The 19,325-nt window shown below is 34.0% G+C and overlaps 1 protein-coding gene across 2 annotated transcripts in view; it reads left to right on the forward strand.

Moving 5' to 3' along the window:
* The window catches only part of RAVER2 (ribonucleoprotein, PTB binding 2), a 97,313-nt gene that overhangs the window by 52,461 nt on the left and 25,527 nt on the right, over positions 1 to 19,325 (forward strand). For both annotated transcript variants that reach the window (XM_042952012.1, XM_042952013.1), the window contains exons 6-11: positions 1,767 to 1,852; positions 3,491 to 3,592; positions 3,750 to 3,861; positions 6,214 to 6,482; positions 14,064 to 14,175; positions 15,774 to 15,910. In XM_042952012.1, the coding sequence (XP_042807946.1) occupies positions 1,767 to 1,852; positions 3,491 to 3,592; positions 3,750 to 3,861; positions 6,214 to 6,482; positions 14,064 to 14,175; positions 15,774 to 15,910 (818 nt within the window). The remainder of the gene's footprint in view (positions 1 to 1,766; positions 1,853 to 3,490; positions 3,593 to 3,749; positions 3,862 to 6,213; positions 6,483 to 14,063; positions 14,176 to 15,773; positions 15,911 to 19,325) is intronic.

Below are 19,325 nucleotides of genomic sequence, written 5' to 3' on the forward strand. Positions count from 1 at the left end.
GGTAAACCTCATTTGGTCATGATGTATTATAGTCCTTTGTACATAGTGTTGATTGATAGTGTTGTTCAGGACTTCTTGAGGGGAGGATGGGGCACAATGGAAGAAGTTAAGGATAAAGGCAGTTATATATGAGACTGTAGACATTTCCAGAGTGTTTTGATTCTGGTGGTGGTTGTTTTAAACTGGGAAATACTGTCTTCATTAAAAGCTGTGAAAAAATATTTTTTAATGTTTTAAAACAAAATACAGTGACTAACTGAAAAAAAGAGAGGAGTTGGTGTTGAAATCTCTAACCATAATTGTGGATTTGTCTACTTTTTTAGTTCTAGAAATTTTTGCCTTCTGTATTTTGAAGCTTTGTTATTTGAGGCACATTTAAGATTGTTGTATCCTCCTGATGACCCCTTTATTGTTATGAAATGACCATTTTATCCCTCTTTCCTAATAAACAATCTGTCTTTATAAACAACTCCGCTAATGACCTAATCTTCCTACCACCTGTTGTGAAACAGGATCCTTCTAAAGAAAACAATTTGCTCTAATTTTATTTTTGAGAGAGAGAGGGAGCAAGAGAGAGAGAGAGAGAGAGCGAGAGCAAGTGTGAGCGCGCATGAGTTGGGGAGGGACAGAAAAAGGCACAGAATCTGGAAGCAGGCTCCAGGCTCTGAGCTGTCAGCAGGGCTCGAACTCATGGATGATGAGATCATGACCTGAGCCGAAGTTGGAAGCTCAACCACCTGAGCTACCCAGTTGCCACCAAAGAAAACACTTTTGAACAGTTTTCCAAAGATGGACTAGTTTAGCAAGTAATAAAAACTTGTGCTTTTTAAAACATGGGATAAACTTGTAGACATGTTATATGTGAATTTCAAATATTTTTGATCATTAGATTAAATGCTTTTTTTTTAAGGCACTTATTTTTTTCCCTTTCTTTTTTTTTATAAATAAGACAACACAATTCTTTATTTTTTTAAAGTAAGCTCTCCATCCAATGTCAGGCTTAAACTCATGACCCACAGATCAAGAGCCACATGAGTCGCAAGTTCTAGCAACCGAGCCAGCCAGGCTCCCTAAGATGAAATGCTTTTTGAAGCACTTTCTATGCCTGACCATTCCTAGTTGCTTTGTAATAATTAGATGAAATTACTTCACATATTTTCTATCTCATGGTTCTGTCTATATATTATTTATTTTGAAAACATCTCTTTTAATATATACTCTGGTGTTTGTCGTCAGGCAAACTTGGTAAAAAGTGTGGCTATTTATTCCTTTTATCAACTATGTATTGTTTCTTTTGTTTTTATTATATAAATATTTTTATGTACATATATTCTCTTCTTAAATGGATTGTAAGCTCTTCAAAGGAAAAGACTGTATGTTCTTGGCTTTCCCACCCACCCTACTCCCTGCCAACATACCCCAAAAATCTAACACAAATATGGAGCAAATGACAGGGGTTCAGTTAGTATTATACTTACTCTAATACATGGAGTTAGTTTTGTTGCTCGAAGAACTAGAGAAGAGAAAGCCTAGGGTTGGTGTTTTATTATCTTGACAAGAAGGTGTTGGGATTTGAAATCAAATTCTGATTTTGAATCATGGGGAAGGGAGCTTGTTACTTCTTATGTGACAAGGTCAGTTTATAATTGACCTTTCAATAAACTTGTTAAAAGTTTTAAAAACTATATTTATTTACCCTTTTTGGAGTTTATTTGTTTTTGAATCCCATGTATGTCATGAAGTTAAATATTTTATTTTCTTAAAAGCAGTTCTTGGAACACCTCACAGCTTGCCACATCTGATGAATCCATCCATCTCCCCTGCATTTTTACATCTGAATAAAGCACATCAGGTATATAAATGGCATTGAGTACTGAAGTATCAAACATTTGGAGTGACTCATTTGTTTGCTCTTAACATTTAAAATTCTTGAGAAGTTAAATGAGTATTTCATCTCTAAAAAAAAATTCTTAGTAATAACTATGGCTACATGAAAACACAGGACATCAGATCAAATTAAGCTGATCAAAGCAGTATAGTTCTGTTTATAGGGCATTAAGGGAAGAGAGGTGTATTTTGTGGCATATTTTTCTAGAAATAAGTAGTAAAAACAAGTCTTATGTGGTCTTAACTCAAAGTATTCACAGAAAGAAAAAAATGAATGAATGTGAACTCTTAATTTTTAAATTTTAGCCTATATGAAAATAATTCATACAAGAATAAAAATATTTTTCTTACCTTCTTCAGATAAGTATTTTAAAACGTATTTGTATATAAACATAATATTGGAGATAAATGCTACTCATTAATTTCTGACTGCTTAAGGCTGTGTCTATATAGAAGCCTAATTACAAATCCAACCTAATGTATGATAGATGATTAATGTAGCTTAATGAATGAGTAGTCCTAAACTGAGCTTTGGAAGAGAAGGTTTATCTTTTATTTATTTTTCATTTTTGGAATCTAACGTAGGACCTTGTACATTAGAGGGTCTTTATTCATTCATTTAGTCAACATATTGAGAATCTAACATGTACTGGACACTGTGCTGGTCATTGAGGCTACAGCGTTGAACAAAAACATTCATGGTCCTTTGTTCTTGAAGAATTTCAACAAATATAGAAAACAAATGTTAATTATAATAAGTTGTGAAGAGTGACATGAGAGGGGAGTTCAGAGTACTGATGATATTCTCTTTATTTTAGAATTAAGACAAGAATGCTTAATTTTGCCCAGAAGGTCTATCCAAGCTGGCCTCTGCTGCCTCTCCTGTTCATTGGGTATCACTATCCCAGCAATAATGGCCTGCTTTTGGTCCTCGAAGGACTTTGCTCTCTTCTTGTTCTTTGCTCCTGCTGCTGCTTCTACCTGGAATGCTCCCCACCTCAATACCACCTAAGTCCCCCAGACTTCACCTAGTTCTTTCTCCAAAGCCTTCAGATCTCTGTGCAAGAGTTAGTTCCTCAGGGAAAATTTCCTTGAATTCACCAACCTAAATCAAATCCCCAACTATTCTCATAGCTCCTGTATTTTTCTTTCACATACTCATCACCATTCGTAATTATATGTTTTTAATGTTAATGTCTCCCTCCCTCAGGAACCTCTAAGATCTGTGAGGGCAGATCGTATTTTGTATTTCACATTATGTAGCACTGTACCTGGCACACAGTAAGTGCTCAGTAAATATGTGTTGGATGATTAAATGAATAAATAAATGATTGAATGACACTGACATAAAGCCAAAAGGGGGTGGGGGGAGGAAGAAGGATGAAAGAAAAAAAGATCTGGAGTTAGTTCTATGACCACATAATCACATCTTGTATACTATTAAAAGAATTAATTAGCATTGCCTGAAGTAGGAAAGTAGGATATTAAGAAGCTATTGGCTTTTGCTCAGATCAACTGGAGAACTGAACTTTAAAATGAATTGGGTTCTGTGAAAAGTAGCTTTTCAAAATTAAACTAACTTGATGCTTTATCATTTTCACAGAGCACAGTTATGGGTAATACTTCTAATTTATTCCTTCAGAATCTTTCTCATGTACCATTGGCACAGCAACAATTAATGAAGTTTGAGAATATTCCTAATAATGTAAGTATGGCATTGTTTTTTTCTTTGGAATTGAGTTCATTCCTTTTCTGTATTCAGGCTGTCAGATTGTTTATGAACATTCACATGTGTAGCCTTTTCATTTGGTGATATCCTGCTGCCATGAGCAGAAGTCTTATTTTCTTTTCTTCTTTTGCAGAAACCGGGCTTACTTGGAGATCCCCCAGCCATGATACTTCAAACCACAGTAGGGATGGGGTCAGCGCTTCCTTTGAAAACAGAGTTGGGTCATCATGGAGAAGCACATAAAAGTAAATGACATGCATTTACTGAGAAGTCTGGAAACAATCAGATTTGAGATTTAAAGATGGTTTACCTATATTCTGCTTTTATTTACAGAAAGGTTAAATTTGAGTTTTATTCAGTCATTTAAAATTTTAAGAGCCCTCTTGGCTTTTCTATTTTTCATATAAGAAAACTATTGATAAGTTATTGATGGACTTGCTTCCATGCCAAGATCACATTTTCCCTGTTGGATATGCTTTAATATTTGATGACTGTTCACAGCAGCATGAGGCAAAGACATAGATCCCTTTGAGAGTGACGTGCTGCCCACTGGGCTGACAACATATTACATAGATATCCATTTAATTTTTGCCTGAATAAGAAACCCTTAGCTTTTAAAGAAATATGTGGTATTTTGGTAAACTTTGATGATTTATTTGTATTATTTTTTAAATGTGATCTCCAAACTAGTAGTCGAAGAAAAATAACAACATGTGTACTCTGTGTTTCTGAAAAGATGACAAATTTAAACATTTTTTTAAAATGTTTATTTATTTTTGAGACAGAGGGAGACAGTGCGAGTGGGGGAGGGGCAGAAAGAGGGGGGAGATAGAATCTGAAACAGGCTCCAGGCTCTGAGCTGTTAGGACAGAGCCGGATGAGGGGCTCGAATCCACAATTGTGAGATCATTACCTGAGCCGAAGTCTGAGGCTTAACCAACCGAGCCACCCAGGTGCCCCTGAAAAGATGACAAATTTAAACAAAACAATTATTTTTTAGAAAAACAAAAGCATCTGGTATACCAAGATTTCTTATTGGAATGCGACTTGAAAGGAACTTTCAGTTTGAAGTGTAATTGAAATTTGTCTTAAGTGATTATGCTGGGAAAAGAGAAGGGCCACAAGTAATTTAAAAAAAAAGTCAATTAAATATAGGGTAGTATATTTTGCCTTTGCAGGAAGCCAGCAAGTCAAATGATCAAATAAATCCACCAATTCTGATTGTTTAAATTGACTGGGTGAAAGTTAAACTAGTATACAGACAGGTGTAGAAATTTTTATGGTATGATGGAGCCTTTTCCAAAAATTAAATTTTATATCACTAAAAGTTCATGCAGATGTTTAAAAAAAATTTTTTAATGTTTATTTATTTTTAAAAGAGAGCAACAGAGAATGAACAGGGGAGGGGCAGAGAGAGAGAGAGACACAGAATCCAAAGCAGGCTCTAGGCTCTGACCTGTCAGCACAGAGCTCCATGTGGGGCTCAAACCCACTATCCGTGAGATCACGACCTGAGCCGAAGTTGAATGCTTAACCGAGAGCCACCCACCCTTCATGCAGATGTTTATTATTTGTGTTGGGTTAAATAATAAGCTATTTGCTTTTGCATAAACTGCTTTAAGAACATTTAAAATTCAAAATGTCCAAATAAATACATTGCTAGAAGAACTGAAGTATCCACCTCTATTTAGTACTAGAAATAATTTAAGAAATTTGTTCAGTGAATTTGTAAAATATAAATTTGACTTAACGTACTTATCAAAATTAGCTCTTTTCTTCTAATTGTGAGCCATAGATTTTTAAAAAGTGGAATGGTTCAAAATTTTCCTATTAAAATTTTCATCTCTTCCAGAATTTCTTGGTATTTCCTGTAAATAAAAATGTAAAGCTTTCATGTGTTAAATTGGTGCCTATCTATTCACAAATATTACAGTTTTTTTAAACCAGGGTTATGCTGATGTTTAAAAACCAGCTCTCTAGGTCTAAAAAAAGTCTTGATTTTCATAGCATTTGTAGAGGTCTATGTGTAAGCACTACAAGTCATGGCCAATTGCACACTACCCACATGAAGACACTGAATTCAGGAGCTGGGAAAAGATACCCATAGTCAGCTGTTATGAACTGGTACAAGTTGGCTGACCAAAACTATTGTTGGATTTAATTTAACTTTATTTTTAAGTGTCAGAGAATTTTTTCAGCTGAAGACTTAATTATTTATGGAAGCAGGCAAATTACAGTGATTGGGCATTAAAACAAAGGCACCTGATGTAACTTAAGTGCCAAAAAGTATACACATTTTGCTCTCATATTTTACAATATACAGCTAAAACTTGGAGTTAAAAAATATCCTTGAGATTATCCTGGAAGTTGTTGAAAATAAGGAAAGCATGATTACTGTTATAGGGTTTGTTTTTATTACCCCCATATGGAAACCTGCTACTTTACAACCACTAACTTCATGTTTTAAATATAACTCTTCTCTAACGGGCACAAAATAGTTTTTTCCACATTTTGCCCATAACTTAACAAACATCCAAAGGACTGTTGTGAAGAACTCTTGTCTAATCAAACCTTTTTGCATTTGTGGTTTATTACAGCATCTAATCTGATTCCAACTCAAACAACTATAACAGCTGGAATGGGCATGTTACCATTCTTTCCAAATCAGCACATTGCTGGACAAGCTGGGCCAGGGCACGGGAATACTCAGGAGAAACAGCCAGCCTCGGTGGGGAAGGCAGAAGGAAATTTCTCAGGGTCACAGGCTTATCTTCAGAGCTTTCCAAACCTTACTGCAGGAGGCTTGCTGACAGGACACCATAAGCAACAGCAGAGTCAGCCAAGAGGCTCGGAGATAAGTTCAGGGGTAAGAAAATTGTGTTTATGCATATATAGACACACACAAACACACAAGTACACACATATACATGTGTATACTACATATATGTAGATAATACGCAGGAATATATATGTCTATTCTTTTAAAATTTTTTAAATTCTAATTCTAGAGGATTCTAATTTGGGACTTATTTTACAGGTAATGTAATTTATGAAGTATCATAAAGTATCTTCAGTATTTTTAAATTCCAAAGAAAGTTAATAATATACTTAAAGTATAGAAATGTGGATTACAAACTAGATGATTGATATATCAATGACATGATTTTTTCATAGTGTGCATTTACTTCTCAAAATAGAAGAAAATATTGCACTCATAAAACTGTTATTATAAGCAAACAACCCATCTTTTGATAAGTTATGCCAGCTGATGTTTGTGACTATGCTTAATTACTTACCAGTTTGTAAATAAAATAATTTCAATTTGAAGAAAATGAGTTTTTTAAGTATGTAAAATAACTTAAATATGGATTCTTTATCTTCTAGATACTTTTCTAAAATTCAGTATTTCAATTAGAATTCAGAATTCTAATATTCACAAATGCTTGATATTTTAGAAATGAAATATAAACCAAGTTCAAAATTTGTAGTTTGGAAAAGCTTAAGAGTATCATTAATACTTATCTAATGATATGATGTTATTTATGAGGCTTTCTAATGAAATAATAACGCTTTTCAAAATGTTAATTTTTTCTACTTTAAATTTATACTCTGTAACTAGGTATTAGTTTAATATGTAAAGGCAAAACCAATTTTATCTGAAAAATGTCGAAGTCAGTTATTAAACTCTGGTCTGCTCAAAAGAATCTAATCTCTGTTTTAATTCTGGAAGTTTTACCCAATTATTTTATTTGTTCTTAGACCAGCGACATTTGTAAATGTTAAACTTGGTAGGCAGAATAAAGTACATTTAATTTATATTCATACCCTGAAGTACCCTTTGGTTTGTAAGTATTATAAAACTCAGGTTATAAGCAGCATGTGAGGAAAAAAAAATCATGTAGTTGGCTGTATTGAAATGTCAAAATAATTAGATTAATTTGGAGGTGGTTTTATTGTCAACTAGTCATAGCAGCAGATATGGATGGGATGCCCTACAATTGTTCATTGAGAAAGCTAAGGCAGATCTTGTAGAATGAGTTTTAAAAATTTATCTGCAGTATTAATTTTGGGGGTTTTTGAGGGAAGTTAAACAATTGGAACTCATATATGAATATGCTATATCTTTTTGCACAGAAAGCACAGCTCTTTAGAAAAGCTTGATCTGGGGTGATTCACATAATGGGCAGAGTCTATCAGGAGGAAAACAGCCAAAGTGGTGCAGGGCCAGGAAAACAGGTTCTGTGAAAAAAATTGAGGGAAATGGAGACATGTAACCCTGAAAGAGAAGACAAGCTGGATATCTATTTAAAAAATATATTCTCAGACTAGTCACAGGGTATTTTGTGTTTCACAAGTAGGCAGAACTAGTCCAGTAACTATGAGCTACAGTAAAGCATTAGGCTTTATACAACAAAATAGTATATTAGGCTTAATACAACAAAGAGCAGTTGAAGCTTTCACACAAACAAAAAGCTTGATTCTTTCACTAAGATGTGACTGTCCTGTCACTGAAAACAATTAAGTAGACATGAAATGAGCATTGGTACAGATTGCTGTAAAGTGATTCCTCTTTTGACAGTAGGGGTTTGGGCCAGGTAATTTCAAAGTGTGTTTTCCAAGAATGAAGCAAGAAATTTGATTTTGTTAAACATAATTGGTTTCATTCAACTTTAGATTTTTAGACTTACGTTTTTAAGAAATTTTTTTGTTAAGGTATAATTGACATACAGCATTATATTAGTTTCTGATATACAATATAAGGATTTGATACATATCACACATATTACAAAATGACCACCCCAGTAAGTCTAGTTAATATTCATTACCATACATACATACATTATAATTTTTTGTGTATGATGGGAACTTTTAAGATTTGTTCTCTTAGCAACTTTCAAATATGCAGCGTGGTTTTATTAACTATAGTCACCATCCTGTACATCACATCCCCATCATTTATTTATTTCATAACTGGAAGTTTGTACCTTTTGACTTTTTTCACCTGTTTTGCTCACCTCTGTCTCTGATAAGCACCCATCTGTTTTCTGTATCTATAAGCTTGTTTTTTCTTTTCTTTTTTTTATTCTGCATGTAAGTAAGATCATACAGTATTCGTTTTTCTCTGTCTGACTTTTTTCATTTAGCATAATGCCCTCAAGGTCCATCCTCATTATCACAAATAGCAAGATTTCTTTCCTATTTAAGACTGAATATATACACACTTTTTTTTATTCACCCATCAAAGAGCAGTTCTGTTGTTTTCATATCTTGTCTGTTGGGGATAGTGCTTCAGTGAACATGAGAGTGCAGATGATACTTGAGACAGGGATTTCATGTCCTGTGAATATATACCCAGAAATGGGACTGCTGGATCATACGGTAATTGTTTATTTTTTTTTTAATTTTTTTTTTAACGTTTTATTTATTTTTGAGACAGGGAGAGATAGAGCATGAACGGGGGAGGGTCAGAGAGAGGGAGACACAGAATCTGAAACAGGCTCCAGGCTCTGAACTGTCAGCACAGAGCCCGACGTGGGGCTCGAACTCACGGACCGCGAGATCATGACCTGAGCCGAAGTCGGCCGCCCAACCGACTGAGCCACCCAGGCGCCCCAATTGTTTATTTTTTTTAGGAACTTCTATACTGTTTCTCATTATGGTCATATTGCTTTTCTCCCATTCAGTAGATTGTGTTTTCATTTGCTGTACAGAAGCTTTTTAGTTTGATGTAGTTCCACTTGTTTATTTTTACTTTTGTTGCCTTTGCTTTTGGTGTCATATCCAAAAAGTCCCTGCCAAGACTAATGTCAAGGAGTTTTTTTCCTATATTTTCTCCTAGGGGTTTTATGCCTTCTGATCCTATATTTAAGTCTTTAATCCAGTTTGAGTGAATTTTTGTGTGTGGTGTAAGATCAGGGTCCATTCTCATTCTTTAGCATGTGGACGTCCAATTTCCCCAGCACCATTTATTAAAGAGATGTCCTTTTTTCCATTGTGAATTCTTGGCTCCCTTGTCAAAGATTGAGCACATATGTGTGGGTTTATTTCTGAGTTGTCTATCTTACTTGATAATGATGTACAATCTTTTTAATATATTGCTGAATTTGGGTTGCTAGTATTTTGTTGAGTTTTGCATCTGTGTTTATCAGGGATATTGGTCTGTAATTTTATTTTCTTGCAGTATTCTTGCTTTGGTATGAAGGTAATGCTGGCCTCATTAAATAAATTAGGAAAGTATTCTCTCCTCTTGAACATTTTGGAAGAGTTTCAGAAGAAATGGCATTAATTTTTCATTAAATGTCTGGTACAATTTACCAGTGAAGCCATCTAGTCCTGTTATTTTCATTGTTGGGAGGTTTTTGACTACTCCTTACTTCATTATTGGTCTGATAAGATTTTCTATTTTTGTAATGATTTGGTCTTGATAGGGTATAGGTTTCCAGGAATTTATCCATTTCTTTGTAGGTTATCCAATTTGTTGGCAAATATTTCTTGGTAATAGTTTCTTACAATCCCTTGTATTTCTGTGGTACCAGTTTTAATGTCTCCTCTTTCATTTGTAACTATTGGAGTCCTCTCTTGTTCTCTCGGTTAGTCTAGTCAGGGTCTATCCGTTGTGTTTATCTCTTCAAGATGCCAACACTTAGTTTCATGGATCTTTCTAGTCTGTATTTCATTTATTTATGCTTTAATCATTACTATGTTCTTCTTTATGCTAATTTTGGGCTTAGTTTGTTTCTTTTTCTGGTTCCTTGATGTATAATGTTAGGTTGTTTGAGATCTTTTTTCTTCATGTACGCATTACTATAAACTTCTTTCTTGGAACTGCTTTTGCTGCATCCATAAGTTTTGGTATGTTATATTTCCATTTTCATTGGTGTCAAGATCCTTTTTGACTTCTCTTTTGATTTCTTCTTTGACCTGTTGGTTGTTCAGGAATGTGTTGTTTAATTTATTCATATATAAATTTTCCAGTTTCTCTCCTGTTTTTAATTTCTGGTTTCATACCACTGTGGTCAGAACAGTACTCAATATGATTTCAGTATTCTTAAGTTTGTTCAGACTTATTTTGTGACCCAACATGTGATCCTTCCATCCTTCCTTCCTTTCTCTCTCCCACTCCCTCCTTTTCTTTCTTTCCTTTCCTTCTCTTTTCTTCTTCCTTCCCTCCTTCCTTCCTTTTCCCTTCCTTCCTTCCTTCCTTCCTTCCTTCCTTCCTTCCTTCCTTCCTTTCTTTCTTTCTTTGTTTTTTTTTTGCTTCTGCTTTTGATGTCAGACCCAAAAATTCATGGGCAAATATGAAGCCTTCCACCTAAGCTTTTAAGAATTCTATAATTTTAGTTCTTAATTTTGGTCTTTGATTTTTGAGTTTATTTTTGTATGTGGTGTAGGGTAAGGATCCACTTTATTCTTTTACATGTGATACCCAGATTTCCCAGCACTTTTGTTGAAAAAACTGTCCTGTCCCCATTGGCTATTGTCAAAAATTATTTATATATGCAGGGACTTATTTCTGGGCTTTCTATTCTATTCCATTTGTCTGTGTGTCTTTATGCCAATACTATAGTGTTATGATTACTGTTGCTTTTTAGTAAGTTTGAAATCACAAAGTATGAGCCCTCTATTCTTCTTATTTTCACCTTTTTCAACATTGTTTTTACTATTTTGGGGGTCCCTTGAAATTCCATATGAATTTTAGGATAGATTTTTCTTCTTCTGCAAAGAAAATTTAGAATTTTGATAGGGATTGTATTGAATCTGGAGGTCACTCTGGTTAATATTGACATTTTAACATTGTGTCGTCTAACCCATGAACATAGGATATCTTTCCATTTATTTATGTCTTTTATTTCAGCAGTGTTTTTTGATATTTTAATATTTAACTCAGCATATTCAAAATACTATTACCAAATGTAATATATACTGAACTACTAAGATACTTTGCATTCTTTCTTTGGTACTAATTCTTTGCGATTTAGTATATATCTTACATTTCACAAACAGCTCAGTTTAAACTGTTCACGTTTTGTATGCTGAGTATTCATGTGTAGATAGTGGCTACCGTGTCAGACAGTGCAGTCTTAGATGTTTTCATGGCTTAATCTCTCACTTTATTGAGATTTCTGCTCAAGTATCACTTTTAGCCATGTTGTGTAGTTTTTAGTAGACAGGTATTTTTCCTTCTTGGTTTGGTTAATCTTATATTTTATGCTTTTTGATTATGTTGTAAGTGGAATTGTTTTCTTAACTTTCTTTTTGGATTGTTCATTATCAGTGTGTAGAAATGTAACTGATTTCTGCATGTTGATTTTATATCCTGCAACTTTGCTGAATTCATTTACTCCAACAGTTTGTGTCTGTGTGTGTGTGTGCGCTACTTAGGGTTTTCATGTCATCTGCAAGCAGAGACCATTTTACTTCTTCCACTCTAGTTTGGATGCCTTTTATTTCTTTTTCCTGCCTAATTGCTCTGGCTAGAACTTCTAATATTATGTTGAACAGAAGTGGTGAAAGCAGACAACTTTGTCTTGTTCTTGATGTTAGAGGGAAATATTTCAGTGTTTCACCATTGAGTGTAATGTTTCATATATAACTTTTGTTGTATTAAGGTAGTTTCCCTCTATTCCTAATATGTTGAGCCTGTTGAATTTTAATCATGACAGTGTGCTGAATTTTGTTAGATGCTTTTTCTGCATCATTTGAGGTGATCATGTGGGGTTTTTTCTCCATTCTGTTAATGTAGTGTATTACATTGAATGATTTTTGTATGTTGAATTGTCCTTGTGTTCTGTGAATAAATCCCAGTTGGTTATGGCATATAACCCTTTTAATAATCCACTGAATTTGACTTGCTTGTGTTTTGTTGGTGATTTTAGCACAAATAGTGATACTCGATATCGGTCTGTAGTTTCTTTTTTGTAGTGTCTGTCTGGCCTTGGTACTAGGGTGATGCTGGTCTCATAGAATACGTTAAGAAGTATTTTCTCTTCGTCAGTTTTGTGGAAGAGTTTAAGAAGAATTGGTTTTAATTCCTCTTTAAATGTCTTATTGAATTATCCATTGAAGCCATTTGGTCCAGGGCTTTTCTTTGTCGGCAGACTCTGTACGTTTTAAAATTTTATGATTGATTTTCTTTCATAGCTAGAGAACCCCTGATAGGATAGAATCTGATTACCTTGGCCATGTAAGTACTTTAGAAACAAAATCTGAGAGTACTTTGCTGGCTACCTTTACTCAGTTACTGAATTCTAAGGCATTGTCTTTTCTGGTGCTATATGCTTTCTTTTGGCAAACATCTAATGGTTTTAGCTCCCACCTAGAATCTTAGGGTTCCACCTCAGACTTCTTTTGAGCTATTGTATCTGCTTGACTGTGAATTTCTTAAGGGTAGTATTCCTGTCTTACTCATTTTGGTGTTATCAATACCACAGTGCCTGAAGCATAGTGAACATTCAGTAAACATATGTGAATGGATGAATACATTTACATCTGTGATTTACATATCACAAGCCCTACTTTGGGGCTTATGAAGAGATGCAAGATAGATTTCTCAATCCAAATACAGTAATGTTGGCCAGATAAGGAACAAATAAAAGGAGCTCTGGCTCTCAAATATAGAAATAAGCACTTCAGATTATACTTTCTTCATTCTGTTCGGAGAACAAAATAAAAATTAATTTGGAAATGAAAACTTAGCTGCTAGCTTTAACTTTATTATAGTAATCTGAATTGTTGTCTTTAAAAATTTTTACCAACAGGGAACGAAAAGCACAAAATTTTGTTGGAAGAAATTGAAATGATCTGAAGAATCAGCCCTTTCCATTTAAAGAAATACTACAAATACTAGAAATAGTATTAAAGAAATATTAGAAATAAAGAAATACCCTTATACCTTGTTATATAAAATTATATTGATAGCATATCTTTTCAAGAAATGTTTCTAGGGTTATCATCTAAATGTGTATTTGGATCTTGTTAAGTCCACTGATTTTGTTTGGTATTATTCTTAGAACCAAAGATAAATAAGCTTTCCTTTATCATTTGGCTGTAGCTGTACAATATAAAATAGAAATCTTAATAAGAAAATGTGGATAACAATATTTCTGGAAAAAAGGTATGGGATTTGTCTTTTCTTATGAAGATGAATTCTCTCCTAATTCAAATGAGAAGGATTTATATGAAGGCCTTTAATTTTCTTTCAGTTCTGAAGTTTTATGGTTCTAGAATAGTTAAAAAAAAAAAACTAATTGACAGAAATAACAAGTGGAATGTGATAATTTTAATCAATATCCAGAAATATCCCATAACTTAATATGTTCAAATATAAGGTTCGACAGATTTTTATTACACTGGACTGGATTTATTGAAGAATTGGCATTACTCTTTATGTGTCTTTATTTTCTTGTACCTCCTAGTAAGCACCTACTCTTTTGTTTTTGATAAATAGGCTGCTTCTAAGAATCAGACTTCACTATTGGGAGAACCACCAAAAGAAATACGGCTCAGTAAAAATCCATACTTGAACTTGGCAAGTGTGTTGCCCAGTGTGTGCTTATCATGTAAGTGAGAGCTCAGTATTAATATTTTGGAGTTGTATTGAATATTTTCTATAATCAGTTTTACTTTAATTTTTAATTTAATGAAAGCAAATAATGCTTATTGACTAATTAAAGCTTAAGTTATGACCAGCCTTTAAATTGAAAGAGTAACTAAAATTAAGACACTTAAAATACATTCTGATTATTTAAGGAAAATATCTTTTGTAATATTTTATTAAGAATATAATTAATTTATTGAATTATTGAATCATAATAGAAAATAATTGAGCAAAGGAATTATTGACAATACTATAATGCTTTGCAATACATATAGAACCGTATTTTTAAAAAAGAGCCTATGTAAGTAATCTACTATCCAGAATATTTGCAAACTACCCCAAAATATCTAAGCTAATGATAATTGGCAGAGGTTGAACTCTTGTTTACTTTCTTGAAAGGCCTTCTCAGGTCTTCAGTTAGAATAAGTTATAATTTTAAAGGAAAATCACAAATGTGGTATATGCTCTGGGTACTGGGATGTTCATTACAATGTTGGCTGTCAATTGGTATAACTGAAAAGTACCTTAATGTTCTTCAGTAGTGGAGTGGTTAAATAAAAATTAGTTCATCATAAAATAGAATACAGTATAATTTTTTTGGTAATTGAGGGAGAGCTACACGTACTAATATGAAATTATCTCTAAAGCAAATTAAGTGAAAAAAGCCAATGTAGGAACAAAGAGATTCCATTCATGTTTGTATAAAGCCGTATATTCTTATGTGTGCATACTTAATGTATAAATGCATACAGTAAATTTTGGAAAATAAATTCTAAACTGTTACCTCTGGGAAAAAGAATAGGACTGAATGAAGGAGATTAAAGGTTTTAATATACATTCTTTGTATTTTATAAAGTATCCTCTTAAATGTAGACATTGATTTGTAATTTTTTTAAAGAGCCAGAAAAAAATTTAATGTGCTTCTCCCATGTCACATTTTTACCTCGTCTAAAAATGGATGGTTACAACTATTGCATTAACAAGAACAGTTAGTTTACATTTGGTTTGCCTTCTTTAAAAACATTTTTTTAACTTATTTATTTTTGAGAGAGAGAGAAAGTGAGAGGGAGAGACAGAGTATGAGCAGGGGTGGGGGAGGGTCAGAGTGAGAGGGAGAGACACAGAACTCCAAGCAGGCTCCAGGCTCCGTGCTGTCAGCACAGAGCCCTACACGGGGCCCAAACTCAAGAAACGTGAGATCATGACCTGAGTGGGGTTCAAACTCAAGAACCGTGAGGTCATGACCTGAGCCGAAGTCGGGCACTTAACCGACTGAGCCACCCAGGCGCCCCTTGTTTGCCTTCTTTTAGAGATTAGATATAGATCTAAAAAATGTTTCCATCAAAATTATTTATCTATAGGGCAAACTTCCACTTTCAGTTGCTTTAAATGAACAAGACAACATCATATACTACATATTTTTCCCCTGGGCATAATAAATATAGACATATACTGGCTAATGAAAATTTGTGTTCTTTTTGGGAATACAAGTTTTGTATTTTGCTTATAACTTACAATAAAACAACTTTTAGCTGAAAATATGATTGATTTTGCCTTTAGCCCCTGCAAGTAAAACCACTATACAGAAGACTGGAATTGCAAGCAACATTCTGGATGCAATCTCTCAGGGAAATGAATCACAACACACATTGGAAAAGTGCATTTCTTATTCTCAACCTTTTGGTGACTATGCACAGGTAAATGATTCTCAGGTATTGATATCTAGAAAAATTGGTTCAACTATATATTGAGCTCATATTCCTATAATTGTGATTGTGATTCCTATAATTGAAATTGTGATTCCTGTAATATCATAGGAAATATCATAGGAAAGTAAAATTGCATTCATCTATACAATATTCCTTGTTCATTTGGAGTTTTAGGCCGTGTTCTTTAGGCAAGAAATTAACTAGCATTTTACTAGATATTTCCCTCTCAGTGTTTACTCAGTGTTTGTTGACTAGTGGCCAACAAACTATAGACCAAATCCAGCCCACTACCTGTTTTTCTTTTATTAATTTTTTTGAATGTTTGTTTATTTTTGAGACAGAGACAGAGCATGAATGGGGGAGGGTCAGAGAGAGAGAGAGACACAGAATCCAAAGCAGGCTCCGGGCTCTGAGCTCCGTCTCAAACCCACGGACTGTGATATCATGACCTGAGCCCAACCGACTGAGCCACCCAGGTGCCACCCCCCCCCCCCCCACTACCTGTTTTGTAAATGAAGTTGTATTGGAATACCACCACATTCATTCATTTACATATTGTCTGTGGTTGTGTTGTGCCACAATGGTAGAGTTAAATAGCTACAACAAAGACTATAGGACCCACAAGATTAAATATTTACTCTCTGGCTCTTTACAGAAAAACTCTGCTGACTTCTGGTTTTTATCAATGTACATCTGACTAAGGAACCCAAGGAAATGCCTCTGTTCTTCACCCCTGCTTACTGATACAGAAACATGATCATTATTGTAGGCATTATTCTGACATTTAAACCAATCAATCAATAACATAAAAAGTATTATATTCAGAAGGTATATTGTGTTATTATTTAAATAAGTCAATTTTACTTTGGCCTTTGCTCCTTCAGGTTATTTTCAGTGGCTTAAGCAGAGAGTGTATATGCTAGCAGTATAGGATTATATAATCATGAGAGTCTTATAATTAACCATTCTGATTCTTTCTAATTTCTCAGCCTATCAGCTTCTCAGCTCTGTCCTATCTGTGTGAGCAATGCTTCCACTTTGATTTCCTTGGAGCAACTGTGTTTGTCTCATCTGTCTCTAAAACCTTAGAAAAGAAAACCTGTGTGAATTCACTTGGAACAACTGATGCCTCATTATGCTTTAATGATAGGATACTAGAAACACAAGTGTAATAGTTTCTGTAAAAATGGTGCAGTTGAATATTCGAATACTGTATAATAAAGTCTCTTACCTACCTGTGGAAAAGATGGAGAAAACAGATTGAAAGATGATGTAAGTAGGTGGCAACAGACCTATATCTAAGGAATAGTAATCATGAATTAATACAGATACAACTTGGAAAGCATTCTCTTACATGTTTCTTAAGATTCCATTTTTGTTCCTTTATTAATATTTTCAGTAGTAATTGAGATAGGGACATTCATTGTATGCTGATTATACTTACAGGTGGCAAAAGCCAAGGAAATTATCAGAGATGTGTGAAATCATTTATAAATAGTTTATAGTTCTGTAAATTAGAAACAGCCTAAATTTCCAACAATTTATAAGACTACATAAACAAATCATGTCATATTTATCCCAGATATACAATGCAAATATTAAAAATCATGTAAAACACCATGTAAATTCATGGTAAATGTTTCATAATCTCTTATTAATTTTTAAAATTTATATGGTCCTATACAATTTTATCTTTTTTCTTTACAAGGAACAAAATTCACTTTATAAACAGGAGGAAGCACAATAAACTTTTAAAAATTTATTTAAACATGTATGATTTAATTTTTATGTAATTTTTTTTATCACTTAATTTTATCATGATACATGTACTTTTAATCCCTTCCCCCATTTCCCCTACCACCTCCTCTCTGTAACCATCACTTTGAGTCTGTTTCTTGGTTTGTCTCTTTTTTCCCTTTGCTTGTTTGTTTTGTTTCTTAAATTCCAAATATGAGTGAGATCATATGGTATTTGTCTTTCTGATTTCTGTTGCTCAGCATAATACTCTCTAGCTCCACCTATGTTGTTGCAAATTGCAAGATTTCTTTTTTTTTCTTTTTTTTTTTTATGGCTGAGTAACATTGCATTACAAATATATACCACATCTTTGTCCATTTGTCAGCGGACACTTGGGCTGCTTCCATATATTGGCTATTGTAAGTAATTCTGCAATAAACATAGGGGTGCAGGTATCCTTTTGAATTAATGTTTTTGTTTTTTTTGGATAAATGCCCAACACTACTATTCCTGGATCATACAGTAGTTCTATTTAAAAAAAAATTTTTTTTTTAACCTTTATTTATTATTGAGAGATAGAGCATGAGCAGAGCAGGGGCAGAGAGAGAAGGAGACACAGAATCTGAAGCAGGCTCTAAGCTCCGAGCTATCAGTGCAGAGCCCGATGCGGGGCTCACACTCACAAACTGCGAGATCATGAACTGAGCTGAAGTCGGATGCTTAACCAACTGAGCCACCCAGGCGCCCCATAGTAGTTCTATTTTTAATATTTTGAAGAATTTTGATCCTGTCTTCCAAAGTGGATGCACCAGTTTGCATTCTCATCAACAGTGCAAGAAGGTTCCTTTTTCTCCCCATCCTTGCCAACACTTGTTTTTAAAATTTTTTATTTTAGCCATTCTGACAGGTATGAGGTAATATCTCATTATAGTTTTGATTTGCATTTCCCTGATGATGAGTGATGTTGAGCATCTTTTCATGTGTCTTTTGGCCATCTATGTGTCTTCTTTGGAGAAATATCTATTTGTGTCTTCTGCCCATTTTTTAAATGGATTGTTCATTTTTTTGGGTGTTGAGTTGTATATTTTGGATACTAACCCTTTATCAGATATGTCATTTGCCAAGTATCTTCTCCCATTCAGTAGATTGCCTTTTATTCTCGTTGATGGTTCCCTTTGCTGTGCAGAAGCTTTTTATTTTGATGTAGTCCCAGTAGTTTATTTTTGCTTTTATTTCCCTTGCCTCAGGAGACCTCTAGAAAAGTGTTGCTATGGCCAGTGTCCGAGAGACTGCCTATGCTCTCTTCAAGGATTTTTATGGTTTCAGGCCTCACATTTAGGTCTTTAATCCACTTTTGGTTTATTTTTGTGTATGGTGAAAGAAAGTGGTTCACTTTTATTCTTCTGCATGTTGCTCTGCAGTTACTCCAGCACCACTGGTTGAAGAGACAGTCTTTTTCACATTGGATATTGATTCTTCCTTTGTTGAAGATTAGTTGACCATGTGATTGTGGATTTATTTCTGGGCTTTCTGTTCTATTCCACTGATCTATGTGTCTGTTTTTATGCCAGTAGTATTCTGTTTTAATTACTACCACTTTGTAATGTAACTTGAAATCTGGAATTGTGACACCTCCAGTTTTATTTTATTTTTTTCAAGATTGCTT

This window comes from Panthera leo, chromosome C1, assembly GCF_018350215.1.
Source record: "Panthera leo isolate Ple1 chromosome C1, P.leo_Ple1_pat1.1, whole genome shotgun sequence".
In the NCBI taxonomy this organism is placed as follows: domain Eukaryota; kingdom Metazoa; phylum Chordata; class Mammalia; order Carnivora; family Felidae; genus Panthera; species Panthera leo.